Source organism: Sorex fumeus, unplaced genomic scaffold, assembly GCF_029834395.1.
Source record: "Sorex fumeus unplaced genomic scaffold, SorFum_2.1 ptg000019l, whole genome shotgun sequence".
NCBI lineage: Eukaryota > Metazoa > Chordata > Mammalia > Eulipotyphla > Soricidae > Sorex > Sorex fumeus.
This window is the reverse complement of record NW_026606076.1, coordinates 14184016-14199504: the sequence shown is the minus strand read 5'-3', so window position 1 is coordinate 14199504 and position 15489 is coordinate 14184016. Positions and strand designations below refer to the sequence as shown.

The following is a 15489-nucleotide window of genomic DNA, read 5'->3' as shown; positions in this document are numbered from 1 at the left end:
CACCGGTAGCTTGCCAGGCTTTGTCGTGTGGGTGAGATACTCTTGGTAGCTTGCCGGGCTCTCAGAGAGGGGCAGAGGAATTGAACTCAGGTCGGACACATGCAAGGCAAATGCCCTACCCACTGTGCTATCGCTGCAGCCCAGGTAACATTTAGAAAAAAGACAGGATCAGAGAGAGAGAAAAAGAGAGAAAGAGAGAGAGATAGAGAGAGATGAGGGATTATGTGGGGAAGTGTATGTCTGCCAAAGGAATAGTCCAGTGGGAATGCCCTGGGGAAGATGCTCGTTTAAGTCAGAATATTGCAATAATTAGCATTGCAAGTTGACTGGAAAAAGCACTGGAGATGGTGTCAGATACAGAGGCATGAAATGTCTGCTATTCTGACACTTCAAAGCACAAAGACAACCTCCTCTATCCTATGTCCCTCCTATATTGTCTTAGTCTTGCTGCATAACTGATGTCTGAATAGAAACAGATCCCCTTTACTGCCTTATCCTGATGAATTCCATGTCAGGAGATTCCCCTTGGACCATACAGAGTCAAGGACACCTACCCAGAGGCCTTCTATCCCTACACAGGACACATACACAGATGCAATAAATACACAGACACAACACCTACACAGACAACACTGGGACATAGAACCTCTCAAGTGTCTCATGGGTTTTCAAACATTTATTTAGTTACCAGTCCCACATGGCCCTTCCCATCCACTCGAATCATTTTCACAGTCTAAGAATTACTTTTTGTTGTTTTGCACCAGTGTACCTGTTTAGTTATTTAATTTCTAAAGATTTAGATATTTAAACATTAACATATAAAATTTAAATATTCAGTTACTTAAATATTTAAATTCTACCCGAGAGAAACCACCCTGTATGAAATTCACCTGTCAAACCTCCTTGGGTCTATAAACTTTGGAATTCAGATTGGGATGGTCATATGCATCCCAGTAACTCAGGATGCACTACAATAGGCAGAGAATGGGAAGATGAAAATGCATGGAGAGACTAAGTAAATAATATCAGGGAAACTCAGATATTCTTTAATATCTTAGCTACCTTGTTGTTTTTTGTTTTTGTTTTTGTTTTTTGATTTTTGGGTCAAAACTAGTGATGCTCACTAGTAACTCAGTAACTCAGCTCAGGGATTACTTCTGTCCTCCTGGCAGTGCTTGGGGGATCTTATGGGATGCTGGGGATCAAACCCAGGTCATCTGCGTGCAAGGCAAATGCCCTACCCAGTGTACTATCACTCTGGCCTCTGTCTCGGATCTTTACTACTTTTGGATGAGTTTTAACCATGGTTACAGTCACGTGACAAACAACAAAAATAAGAAATAAGCATTCCCAAAGATAAAGGACTGGAAAGATAAAGGACTATTTTTCAAACAAAATACATGTTGTGCTCTAAAGAGTAAATAAGATATAAATCTAGACTTCACAAAAGACCATGCATACAGTATCATGAACCTGGCTTTTTTTTTTCCATAATGGAGAAGACATTTACTCTGCATCTATTCCATGATGAACTGGAATGCTAGTACACTATTAGAATGCTAATGCTGCTATGTGTTTCCCTTCAGAGGTGGGGCAAACCCATTCTTCCTTCTTAGTCCCTGTCAGTTATTTTTTTGTTATTACCAGATTTGGGGTTTGCGGTCTTTTTGTTTTGGCAATTTCTTGGGAAAACTCTAATGTTGGTGCTGGATTTTTATCCAACAGACAAAATTCCTTCATAGACCACACACCTTCTATCCTGCCACACTGTAATCTGCTCACTGTTGAATAATATGACTTTCTTCATGTGGTCACATCTGGGGGCAGCCCTCATACTTACATTGATCTCTGTCCTCTGCCTCTGTGATCTTAATGTGTGAACCAGGCAGCAAGAACCCCCATTTCTTAGCTCATGCTGGTGTTCTTCACAATGATGTGAACAGATGTGTTCATAAGAATGTATCTTAGCATTTGGCAAAAATGAAACAAAAATGAATGCAGGGTAATGAAAACAGATCAAGGTGAGTTCAGAGCATCTTCCTGAAGCAAACACAGAGAGACAAATAGAAACTGAAGCAAGATAAAAGTTAATAATGATTGAATGATATCAGTATAGATTGATAATTAGATTGGCAACCTGAAGGATATGACATAGTATGACTCACAATATAACATAGCATGACTCATTAATTATAATCTTCTAATGCATAGAAAACCTTTATATCTTATAAACATTTGCCTTAAAATATGTGATATTAGTCATTAATGTCTTTGAAAGTTTATCATATAGAAAATTAGAGTTCATATCTAGGGGGAACAGAATTTTATAAAAGATCCCATAACTACATGTATATGTATATTCAGATTGGGTTGGTCATATGCATCCCATAACTCAGCATACACTACAATAGGCAGAGAAGGGGAAGATAAAAATGGATGGAGAGACTAAGTATGTGTGCATATATGTGTATATACATGAACTTTTGTATATGTGTCTATATATGTCTATATATACATATGTACACCTACATACATGCATACACACAAATACAGAGATAGATAGATAGATAGATAGATAGATAGATAGATAGATAGATAGATATAAGCTTCTATTTTGACATTGGGGGTTGTTCACCTGGCAAGACTGACATTTGATTCATATCCTTCTTTGCAATGGGGTCTCTCCCATGCAATCTCCAATCTCCAAGTGTCCTGACTACCACCTAACCCTCTCTACTGTGATATCCAGTAGTGTCTGTGGACATGATTCATAATCCTGATGGACAAAATCACTAGTACTTAGAAGCACTATAAATTTTCCCATCTCAACACATTTTTTCTAGAATAAATATGTTTAGGAATTTAGTAATTAGGAATATAAAGGTTGCCTCAATAGTGAAGCAGTCAGATAGAGAAGGGAGCACCAAATAAAGGGTGTTGGGAAGATCCGCCCAGGATGGGAGATGCGTGCTGAAAGTAGACTATAGACCGAATTTGATTGCCACTCAATTCCTCTTTTGCAAACCACAGCACCCAAAAGGAGAGAGAGAACAAAAGAGAGTGCCCTGCCACAGAGGCAGGATTGGATGGGGGGATGGGGGGTGGGAGGAATACTTGGATTAGTGGTGGTGGAGAATAGGCACTAGTGGAGGGATGGATAATTGATCATTGTATAACTGAAACACAAGCACAGCAATTTGTAAAACTACAACGGTACCTCATGGTGTTTCACTAATAAAAATTAAAAAAAATAAAATAAACTTTGAAGAAAATTTAAAAAAATAGTGAAGCAGTAATGCCATGCCTAATATAAAACAGCACCTCAAATAAATGCCTTCATTCATTAAGCAAGCAAACCAGTACAACTGTCTCCAACCCCTGAGTGACATTGAATTATCTCTCAGTTGACAGGTCAGTGTTCTCGTCTTCAGACTCAATTCAGAGCTGGCCGATGTTTTGAATTTACCTGAGTGAGGACTCAAAGATGGAGGTGTCCAAGTGGAAAACTAAATTCTTCATTAGATGGTTGGTGATGGAGGCTGGAAGCCTATCGTCAGACAAGACAATGGGAAGCAATGGAGCATCATCCCCCAGACAGATTGAGAAATGATGAGACACAGGAAACTAGCAAAGGCATCCCTTTATGCCCAGGTGTGCACTGCAAAGACACAGAAGATGCAGAAGAAGTTGCAGCTCCCTCTATCTGCTCATTAGGACTTGATTCTCTTATTATACCTTTGGTCTCTCAGCTCAGAATTCCCCTGTGCAAAACCACTTCTGGATTGCATGAAATTTTCTTTAATGATTCTCTTTCCCAAGGCATTCAAAGCTGGAAGCATTCAGTTTTTTTTATAACCTTTCACCTTGAACCTCCATATCCCTCCCAAATCTCCAAGCCGATTAGCACATTATTATACTGGATGTGGGTATTTCTCAGCTGTGTCTACCACAGTTGAACCTGCCTGGATCAAGTCCCTCATATCTTCTGAGAACTGATTTGGGGTGAGACCTTCATTCCTTGGATCACTGGGAAAATTTATTTTCTTCTCCATAAGAAGGGGTGAGCTTGGGTGTTTCTAGAATAAATATGGGATTCATGAGACCTCTTGAACACTTAAATTGTATACCAATATCATGAGTTAAATGTTGTAGTTTAATCTTTCTGTATAGTAGAGTAGCTTTCCATTATGTATATAGACCATACTTTGTTTATATATTCATCTACCAGGGTGTACTTGAGATATTTCCAAATATTGGACTGTAGATAACACTCCACTGATCATAGGTAGGCAAAAATTTCTTCCAACAAGTAATTTTGAATTCTTTGGATAAATACCAATGTGTGTGAAATTTTTGACTCATGTTAGTTCTGCTCTTAACTCTTTCAGATTTTTTTTAATTTTTAAATTTTATTTTCATAAGATTAATATTAATTGGTTACATTCAATATTTAAGCACTAATCCCACCACCATTACACCTTCCCACCACCATTATTTCAAAATTTCCCAACACCACTCATCCTGCCTGCCACAGGAAGATGCTAGATAACTCTTTCAGATCTTTTTATTCTGTTTTCCAGAGAGTCTGAACGAATTGACATTCCGTTAAAGAGTAAATCAACATTTCTTACGCTCCACAAATTGACCAGTACTTCTTGTTATTTTTAAAATCTTGGGGAGAAGGTGCTATCCAAAAGCTGCTCAGGAAATATGAAGGTACCTTTCATATTCTCTGCTAACTCCCTGGGGAGGGAAATGCATGGACCCAAGGGTGTGGTACTAGAGATTACCCAGGGCTATCTGATGGTTCCTGAGCTCCTCCAGAGTCATACCAATTGGTGCTCAAGGGCCTTGAGAGTTAAACCCAGAAAGACACTGTGTACACTAGGGTCAGCCACATAGAAGTCATGAACCCTCATCCCTATAATATATTTCTTGCCATTGTTTCTGGACATTGGACACAGGTCACTCTCCCTGCTGTGAGGAAATATCTCATTTTCATTGTGATTAGCATTTCCCCAATCAAATTTTTTATCTGTATGCTGACCATCTACATCTCTTCTGTTTTGAACTTATCTTACTTTCCAGCTTTATGGGACTGTCTACTTGATGTTAAGTTTGTGGAGTTCCTGTGATATTCTAAGATGATAGCCCTTTTTGTATAAGGTGAATTTTCATGGTATGCCATTATTTTCAGTAGTTTAAAATAATGAAATGGAAAATGTGGTCGTTTTGCTGTTGTTGCCTTCAGAAACTATAAACATTGTAAATGATGGCAAGATGGAACCTAAGAATACCTATTTTCCTGGAATGTATTCCACTGCTTATGTCTTTATTATTATTATTATTATTATTATTATTATTAGTCTGACCAAACTAATACAGCACATCGAGATAGAGACAGACTCAATAACCCTAATAGGGGTAAATGATTTTGTTTTTAACAAGAGTGGTCATTTCTATGTGAATATGAGAAATTCAACAAGTGTCTTAATCTGATATAGTATGTTATTAAAATAGATAAAAATTCTTCATTTGTTTTTGCTGGGTAGAAGCATTTTATATTAAAATTTCACCTTAACTGAGGAGGCATTTAAAATATGTTTCTGTGTCTATCCCGCTCTTTCTGACTCATTTCGCTTAACATGATACTTTCCATGTAGTACCACTTGTATGTAAATTTCATAACTTCATCTTTTCTAACAGCTACATAGTACTCCATTGTGTAAATGTACCAAAGTTTCTTTAACCAGTCATCTGTTCTTGGGCACTCAGGTTTTTTCCAGATTCTGGCTATTGTAAAGAGTGCTGCAATGAACAAACAATTGCAGATGTCACTTCGACTCTACCTTTTTGCCTCTCTGGGATATATTCCCAGGAGTGCTATAGCTGGGTCAAATGGCAGATCAAATTCTAATTTTTTGAGAGTCGTCCATACTGTTTTCCAAAAGGGTTGGACCAGCCGGCATTCCCACCAGCAGTGAAGGAGGGTCCCTTTCTCGCCACATCCGCGCCAGCACCAGTTGCTTTTGTTCTTGTGGATGTGGGCCAGTATCTGTGGTGTGAAATGATATCTCATTGTGGTTTTGATCTGCATCTGGGGAACATAAAGCAACAAAAAGGGAGAGTAACACCCAGGAATGGCTGAGATTAGTACCAGGAATTTTGCTCCATGAATGGAAGGCCAGCCATACGTTCTAGGTGGAAAGAAGCTCAGATAGAGAAGAGAGCACCAAATGAAGGGTGTTGTGAGGACCCTCCCAGGGTGGGAGAAGCATGCTAAAAGTAGTCAATAGACCAAACATGATTGCCACTCAAAGCCTCTCTTGCAAAACACAGTACCCAAAAGAAGAGAGAGAGAACAAGGGGGAATACCCTGCCACAGAGGCAGGATGGGAGGGGGGGGGATGAGAGTGGGGGGGGTGCTGGGACCCATGGGGATGGATGACGGGCACTGGTGGAGGGATGGGCACTTGATCATTGTATAACTGAAACCCAAGCACAAAATTTGTAAGCCTATAACTGTACCTCATGGTTTTTCACTAATAAAAAAAGGAAAAAAAATAAAAAAATAAATAAAATATGTTTCAATAAAGTCAGTCTTCTTATCTCATAATCTCCTTGCATAAATGTCAATGTGATGCAAATTTTAACCCCATGGAGGCATTAAGTTAGGACAAGTCATTTATCATTTAAAGCATGTGTACTCTTTAAATCTTTGGAGTTACATTCCCATGTTGGTTTTATGTTAATTGAAACATCCATCATTCCACATCTAACACCACTAAATATTTTTGCTTGTTTGCTTTCAATATACAACAGAATATTTACAAATATCCAAACTACAGAGTCAACAGCCCTGAGATCATGAGATCCAAGCTTTAATAAACTTTACAAGTGTCTGTCAAGAGGATAGGGTGGAGGGGTCAAAAGGGAGAGAACCTGGGAACATTAGTGAAAGGAAGCTGACACTTGTGGTAAGATCAGTGCTGGAACATTGTATGTCTAAAACTCATCTATGAATAACTTTTGAAATAACTTTTTCAAACCATAGTGCTTTAATAATTTTAATATGATCTTTAAATTGGCATATTCTAAAGTACAACAAGTGTGCAATTTTACTTGAAATGAAAAAATATGTTCAACACATGTTTACTTAGACCCACCTTTATACTGGACTCAAAAATAATAGCTGCATGTATGTTTTCTCTCTTTCTTTTTTTAAAATTTTTAAAAATTTTTTTGCTTTTCGGGGGGTAGAGCGATAGCACAGCAGTAGGGCGTTTGCCTTGCACGCAGCCAACATGGCCAACCTGAGTTCGATTCCTCCGCCCCTCTCAGAGAGCCCGGCAAGCTACCGAGAGAATCTCGCCCGCACAGCAGAGACTGGCAAGCAATCCGTGACATATTCATATTAGATATGGCAAACACAGTAACAACAAAGTCTCACGATGGAGATGTTACTGGGCCTGCTCGAGAAAAATTGATGAACAACGGGAGGACAGTGTTTGTTGTTTTGTTTGGGTCACACCCAGCAATGCTCAGGGGTTACTCCTGGCTCTGCACTCAGGAATTACTGCTGATGGTGCTCAGGGGACCATATGGGATGCTGGGAATTGAACCCAGGTCAGATACTTGCAAGGCAAACGCCCTACCCACTGTGCTCTCTCTCAAGGCCCCTTTTTTCTTTCTTAAACCTTGATATTTGCTTAACGTTCCAAATAACTTGACACAATAATGAAATGTAGACAAGAAAGATGGCATCACTAACCAGCACAATAAAAATAAATGAACGTTTACCAATTTTCTTGAATGCTGTACAAATGGAGTTTTGAATGGGCACCAGAAATTGTGGATAGATGATGATGGATTTGAGTAACAGAAAGAATCAAAGAGACAGCAATGGAAGCTTCCAACAGAAAGTAAGTTTATCCAATAAAAATTACAAATGTCAAGTAAATCTTTATCTCACATGGCAAAATTTTATATGGACACTAATTCTTTAAATGTCAGAGAGAATCTGTACTAATTGAACAAGGGATATTTTCACATAGTCACAGAATGGAGAGCATGAAATGGAGCTTTATCATGTTGCAGGTATATTAGGTAAATATTCACTAGAGCAGTTAAGATATCTCTTGAAGACAGGCACGTGATAATCAATTTACAAATGACTGAGAATATAACCATGGACAATCTACTGAAAGGAAACAAATCCTACTAAGGTTAGTGGTTAGTAAACTATTAGCATGAAAAATTCCACATTAGGGCAAAGATGAAACATGCTTAGAAATTTCACTCTAAAAGTAAAAGTCATCAAATATTTTTCCTTTTTAAATTATATCAATCAATATAACCATCACTATAGTCTGTTCACCATTGGAGTAGCCCTACTTGTGATGATTTTTTAGTAAACAGTGAAAAACACTTGTTATGATAAGTTTTTTATAATTTTTTCTAAAACAGCCAAATTGTCTTATAAATAAAAAGATTTGTAAATACATAATATCATTGCTGGTAATAAATCCGGAAATGTTGTTCAACCAAAGGGAGGAAAAACATGGACCTCCACCCCCCTTTTGTTGAACGTATACTGGAAGACCCACAATAAATCAATAGTGCTGAGGTAAAATATACTAAAATTCAAACTACAAGAAGAGAAAGAGGAACTAAATATAAAGGATTAACAATAAATACAATTACTTCTCTCACAGTTTGACCTCAGCAACGACAGACTTTTCTTCATGCTGCTGCAGACAACTATCTCTTCAACAAGAACGCTTTCAGGGCCCTCTTTATGTCTCTGTTTCTCAGACTGTAGATGAAGGGGTTCAGCATGGGGGCAGCCACCGTGTACATGGCGGAGGCTGTTGAACTGGACAATGAGCTGTGGGTGGCAGAAGAGCTAAAATACACTCCAAGACAGGAGCAATAAAACAAAGAGACCACCGAGAGGTGAGATGCGCAGGTGGAAAAGGCTTTCAACTTTCCCTGAGCCGATGAAATTCTACATATGGAAGAAATGATCTTAGAATAAGAGTAAATGATGCCAGCCATGGGAGCAGCAGCCAGCAGAACGGCTGAAAAATACATCGCCAGATTATTAACAAAGGTGTCTGAACATGCAAGCTGCACCATCATTTTGAGTTCACAGAAAAAGTTGGGAATTTCCACATCCATGCAGAAAGACAATCGCAACAATAATGTATTTTGTAACAAACATGCCAGGCTACCCAGGATCCAGGATCCCAGAGCCAGCAGCCCACAAACCCGAGGGTTCATGATAACTGTATAGTGGAGTGGGTGGCAAATGGCCACAAAGCGATCATAGGCCATCACAGTCAGGAGAAAATCATCTAATGCTGTAAAGACACAGGCAAAAAACATCTGAGTGACGCAGTCTTCATAGCTGATGGCTCTATTCTCTCTTTGTATACTCACCAGCATGTGGGGGACAGTGGTGGAGGTGAAGCAGATGTCCACAAAGGACAGGTTGCACAGGAAGAAGTACATGGGTGTGTGGAGGTGGGGGTCTGAGCTGATGGCCAGGATGATGAGCAGGTTCCCAAGGACAGTGATCAGATACATGGAAAGGAACAGCCCAAAGATGAGGACCTGTAATTTTGGTACCTCTGAAAATCCCAGAAGAATAAATGACGAAATATTTGCATCATTTTCTGGTTTTATAGAATGGGGTTGGTTATGCTAAAAAAAATAAAATGGAAAAATGTTATTCATCTAAAGTTGCATGACTCATAAATTTATTGGAAATAATTTATTTTCAGGCACAAATAACCTTTAGATATTCTGTATGCCTATTAAAAATTCTTTTGTAATATGTATCATACTATCACTGTATCACTGTCATCCTGTTGTTCATCGAGTTCCTCGAGCAGGCACCAGTAACGTCTCCTTCCTCCTAGCCCTGAGATTTTAGAAAGTGCCACATCTGAGGCTCTTTCAGGGTCAGGAGAATGAGACCCATCATTGTTACTAGTTTTTGACATCTTGAAAACCCCACAAGGAGTTTGCCAGATTCTGCCATATGGGCAGGACACTTTTGGTAGCCTGTCAGGTTCTCCAGAATAAGAACTAGATAATAAGATGTCATGCGGCTGCATTTGCTTCTGGGAGCTGAATTTTATAGTCTCTGGGTATCATACTATAGTTAATATAAATATTTTTTCATAGATTTTTTTTCCTATGCAGCAATATGTTAGCCATTTTAACAAATTTTTTTATTAATTTGAATGAATATGAATTAAATTCTGTCCCCTCTTATGGATATTGCTAAGCAATCTTGGAGGAACAAAGTCACTATCACTCCATTAAGAAGCACAAGACAGGGGTCAGAGTGATAGTACAGCAGGTAGGGCATTTGCCTTGCACGCGGCCTACCTGGGTTCAATCCCTGGCATCCCATATGGTCCGCCAAGCACCACCAGGAGTAACTCCTGAGTGTAGAGCCAGGATTAACCCCTGAGCATCGCTGGTTGTGACCCCAAAACAAACAAACAAAAAGAAGCACAAGACACAAGCAGACAATTAAGTGTTAAAACATCTGAGATTAATTCTTGGCATGAAAATAGGAAAGCATTGAAATGTTCTATCAAATAACATTTATTTTTACTATTTGGTTTTGTATTGCCCACAACCAGCAATGCTCAGGGGTTACTCCTCGCTCTGCACTTAGACATACTCCTGGTGGTGCTCAAGGGACCCTATAGGATGTCAGGGATTGAACCCATGCTGACTGCATGCAAGGCAAGAGCCTTACTTCTGCACTATTCATCTGGCAACTCAGATAACACTTAGCCTAAGATTAAATAGAGAAGAAGAGAGATTATGAATTGTAAGGCTGGCAATTGGAATAATCAGTGCAAACACCCTAGGGAAGTTGCTTATTTCAGGTGTACAAATAAGGACCAGTGGAGGTGATGGATGGAACTGAGAAAGTGGGAAATACAGAAGATGGGATCATAAGTGTTGCTGAGGAATATGATCCTTCTGCTACTCAGAAATGTCACAGTCCCTAAACCTGTTTCTCCATCCTATACCCATCAGACGTAGACCTCCAGAACCCAGCCACAGCCATGGTCAAGGCCACTCTCCACACTCTAGGATGAGCATCACGCATGAAGGAACTGGCAGAGGAACCCAGGTATGCGGGACCTGGGGCTGAGATCTCCAAGCCTGCTTGGATCGGGACTGGGCCTTCTCCACCCAGATCTCCCATTTTCCAGTAGCTAGGCAGTCGCAACCACAAATTGTACCTGGTGCCAAGTAATCCCATCAATGGCCAAGATCCAGAGACCATGAAATGAAGTTCCCGGATGCGGACCTCTTATAGTCTAGTTCTCTCTCTTGGAGAACCCAGCAAGCTACTAAGAGTATCCTGCCCGCAGGGCGGAGCCTGGCAAGCTTCTTGTGGTGTATTTGATATGCCAAAAATAGTAACAATGATGGGTCTTATTCCCCTGACCCTGAAAGAACTTTCAATGCAGCACCGTTTGGAAGGACGAGTAAGGAGAGGCTGCTAAAACCTTAGGGCTAGGATGAAATGGGACATTACGGGTGCCTGCTCGAGCAAATTGATGAACAATGGGATGACAGTGATGATGACAGTGATACCCCTCTTATACTGTATTAATCCTATACCAAAGGTGTCCTGTGAATAGAAACCACCCATCATCCATCCTCTGTTCTTCTCCTGCTGTGTTCTGGCATGGACCCATAACCCAAGAATATTTCTCCTTCTCCACAAATGAAACTGTCTAAGTATATGAGAAGTATATGGGAAAGGATATGGGGAGAGGAGGCAATAGATTTTTCCAGGTTTTAATAAAAGAAACACAAGAAGCAGCAGAAATGTTTCAAAGATGGTTTCTTTTGTACTGGGGATTAAAGGTCTAAAACTACTACTGAGACTTGAACCAAATCCTTTCCATGAGAATAGAATCCTGCTTCATGGGAGGTATTTGAGAACATGCTGGATAACATCCACCCCTCTCTGCTGGGACATCCAGAAATGTCTGTGGACATCACTCATACCACCTGGTTAACAATATAACTTTTGCACTTTAAATTTAACGTTTCAAAGCATTTTCCAAACATTATTATAATTGCACTGTAATGATTGAGAATTTAAAAAGTCTGTGCATCTACATGGATTGCAGCACTATTAAGAACAACCAGAACCTGGAAACAACCCATGTGCCCGAGAAAAGATGGCTGGTTAAAGAAACTCTGGTACTTGGTGACGGAGAATGGGCACAGGTGGAGAGATGGGTACTCAAACATTGTATAACCAAAACGTAATCATGCAAGTTTGTAAGTCTGTAAAAAAAAAAAGTAATTGGCAGATCTATAGCGTACTCAAAAAAAAAAAGAAAGAAAAAAAAGCAAAGCAAAGAAACTATGGTACATCTACACAATAGAATACTACATAGCTATTAGGAAGAATGAAGTCATGAAATCCGTGTAAAAATGGACTTGGAGAGGACTTAGCAGTGAAATGAGTCAAAAGGAGAGGGACAGTCATAGAATGATTGCACTCATTTGTGGGATGGAAATAAACATAATATGAGACTAATACCCAAGAACAGTAGAAACAAGGGCCAAGGGGATTGGCCCATGGCTAGAATTCTGTTTCAAGTGCTTGGAGAAAATACAGCTGGAATAGAGTAGGGATCACTAAGGTAAAGATGGTTGTAAATGATTACTCTGGTTAAGAAATATATGTGGAAAGTAGGTAAAGGAAAAAACATGATAACCAAGAGGACAGAGGAAAAGACAGAAGAGAGAGAAAAAAGAAGAAGAAGAAGAAGAAGAAGAAGAAGAAGAAGAAGAAGAAGAAGAAGAAGAAGAAGAAGAAGAAGAAGAAGAAGAAGAAGAGTAGAAAGGGGATTGTAGGAGGGGAACTGAGGTCATCGGTCATGGGAAGTGGACACTGGTGGAGGGAGGGATGGGTGTTGGATCATTGTATGACTGAGACCTGATCATGAACAGCTTTGTAACTGTGTATCTTGCAGTGACTCAATAAAAAATGAATTGAAAAAAACCAAATCTGAAACTGGAGCAACAGTATGGCAGGTAAAGTGTTTTCTCGCACATAACTGGCCCGGTTCGACAAATCCCCCTCAATCAAAAATTTAATAGGGAATTCACACTAAAACATTATGAAGCCACTGAGATCATACATTTATTCATTATAGAAGCAAACAAAGAGAACATTGCCCTTTTTCAGAACCAAGGAGAAAGAACTCTAGTGAACATAGGTCACTTTTCTTGCCTTTTTGGGTCACACCGGCAATTCACAGGGGTTACTCCTGGCTTTGCACTCAGGAATTAGTCCTGGTGGTGCTTGGGAGACCATATGGGATGTTGGCAGTTGAACCCGTGTCGGCCGCATGCAAGGAAAACGCCCTACCAACTGTATCCTTCAGGTCCCCATAGATCACTTCTAAGGGTCTTGACTTCCATTCTTTCACTCTATGTGAGGACACCTGTTGGTGTTTGAACTCACCTGCATGAGTGCTCTGAGAGAAGGCCTTCAGGTGCAGGGTGAATTACTCGTCATGTGGTTGATGATGGAGAAGAAAAGTCAGTTCTTCAGACGAGACATTAGGAAGGCAAAAAGACTCATGTCACACCGAAGAATGAAAAGACATACAAACACTAACACTGTCCCTTTCAGCCCAGTAGCACAAATGCAAAGACACAAGAGATGGGTAATATTTACATTCCCACTGTCTGCTCGTTAGGGGCGTTTACTTCCTGTCCCTCCAGTCTCCCATAACAACCCCTGCAGAATCCCTAGTGGACAGATATAATTTTCCCCAATGATACACTTTTCCTAAGGCATTAGATAAAATGAGTCTTAAAAAAAAAAACCCGTTTTTGACTTGAACTTCTTGAATCCCTTCCAATTTTAACTTGGATCCCTGCCAAATATCTAAGCAATTGTCATCTCCTTCCCTCCTGAATTTGTGTTTTCTCCATATGCCCCTCCCCCATACCTGGCTGTTGTGCTGAGTTTTGGAAACCCAATCGCAGAGAGACCAAGTCCACACACGATAATGCAAAAGCAAAGGAACTTTATTGCTAGCTCGAGCTAGGGTCCAAGTCTCATCCAACACAGTAGAGTCTTGACAAGGACCCCGACTCCAAATCACAAGCAGTTTATATAGGGTCTAGTCAAGAAGCGGTTTATATACTGATCTATTTTTAACATCGCCCTATTATACCAGTGGTCAGCACTTGGACAGCAGGCACAAGTAACATTTGGGGGTTCTTTCCTCAGTTAGTAATCTACTTAAATAGTTGTAGTAAATATACTTCTAATATTTCTAGCAATGTCATTCTGTGTGAGCACAGTAAGAAATATAAACATCTCATTATACATTCCGCAGTCCTCAGGCCAGGTTAGTCTTCCTAGCCCTAACAGGGTCCTAGCCAGTCCTACTTTGAGGAAACGGAAACTGAGGCCTAGCTGAGACTTAATGTTAGCTATAGGCTGTCATGGTTGCTGAGGAGCCTGCTTGTGGGCCTCACACTGACTAGATCAGGTGCTTCGTCACCGCCAAGCACTGACTTAGGGTGGAAACACCACCCTTCATCTCTGAAAAATCACTATTTACCTCCACAGCCAAGAAGAGCTGAACTGTTTTTAGGATCATTCTGTATTTCATTAATCTATTCCAGAATACTTTTTTTCCTTTTTTGATCATATCCAGCTATGTAGGGCTGGAGCAATAGCACAGCGGTAGGGCGTTTGCCTTGCAAGCTGCTGGCCCAGCCAAGCTGAATTCGATTCTTCCGCCCCTCTCAGAGAGCCTGGCAAGCTACCAAGAGTATTTCACCTGCACGGCAAAGCCTGGCAAGCTACCCGTGATGAATTCGATATGCCAAACACAGTAACAACAAGTCTCACAATGGAGACATTACTGGGCCCGCTCAAGCAAATCGATGAACAATGGGAGGACAGTGCTAATCCAGAGATGCACAGGGGTGATCCTGGCTCTGCACTCAGGAACTACCCCTGGCAGTACTCAGGGGACCATATGGGATGCTGGAAATCGAACCCGGGTTGGCCACACACAAGGCAAATGCCCTACACACGGTGCTATTGTTCCAGCCCCTATTCCAGAACACTTTAAATTTCATACCAAGATCACAAGTGGAATACTCTAGTTGGTAATGTAATATTGTAAATAATTATAAAACATTTAGGCAAGCTGAGTTTCTCCTGAGCTTAGATAACCTGAGAACATCACCTGAGATTCCATGCATAAATCAACTCTTTATTGCAGAATTATACAGCTTTGGGGTGTTTCATTATCTGCCCAAAGTTCCACTTATTAAGCAACAATCTCATGACCTTTGGTACAATGCAGAAGTAAGCAGCATTTATTATCTGTGCTGGAGCGATAGCACAGTGGGTAGGGCGTTCGCCTTACAAGCGGCCAACATGGCCGACCCAAGTTCGAT

At 40.2% G+C, this 15489-nt stretch overlaps 1 protein-coding gene across 1 annotated transcript; it reads right to left on the bottom strand.

Annotated features, from left to right (window-relative positions):
* Positions 1-8760: 8760 nt before the first annotated feature.
* On the bottom strand, positions 8761-14678 carry LOC130021971 (olfactory receptor 7A17-like). The gene is made up of 2 exons (XM_056112704.1): positions 14640-14678; positions 8761-9705 (listed from the first exon to the last, which is right to left on the bottom strand). The coding sequence occupies exons 1-2, from the start codon at positions 14676-14678 to the stop codon at positions 8761-8763; spliced, it is 984 nt and encodes a 327-aa protein (XP_055968679.1).
* Positions 14679-15489: the final 811 nt, after the last annotated feature.

Bases quoted from the DNA above. Each gene is read 5' to 3' on its own strand.
- LOC130021971 (XM_056112704.1), bottom strand. From the start codon at position 14,678: ATGATCCTAAAAACAGTTCAGCTCTTCTTGGCTGTGGAG. The intron at 9,706-14,639 runs GTAAATAGTGAT...TATTTTTTTTAG, and splicing joins AGCTCTTCTTGGCTGTGGAG to CATAACCAACCCCATTCTAT.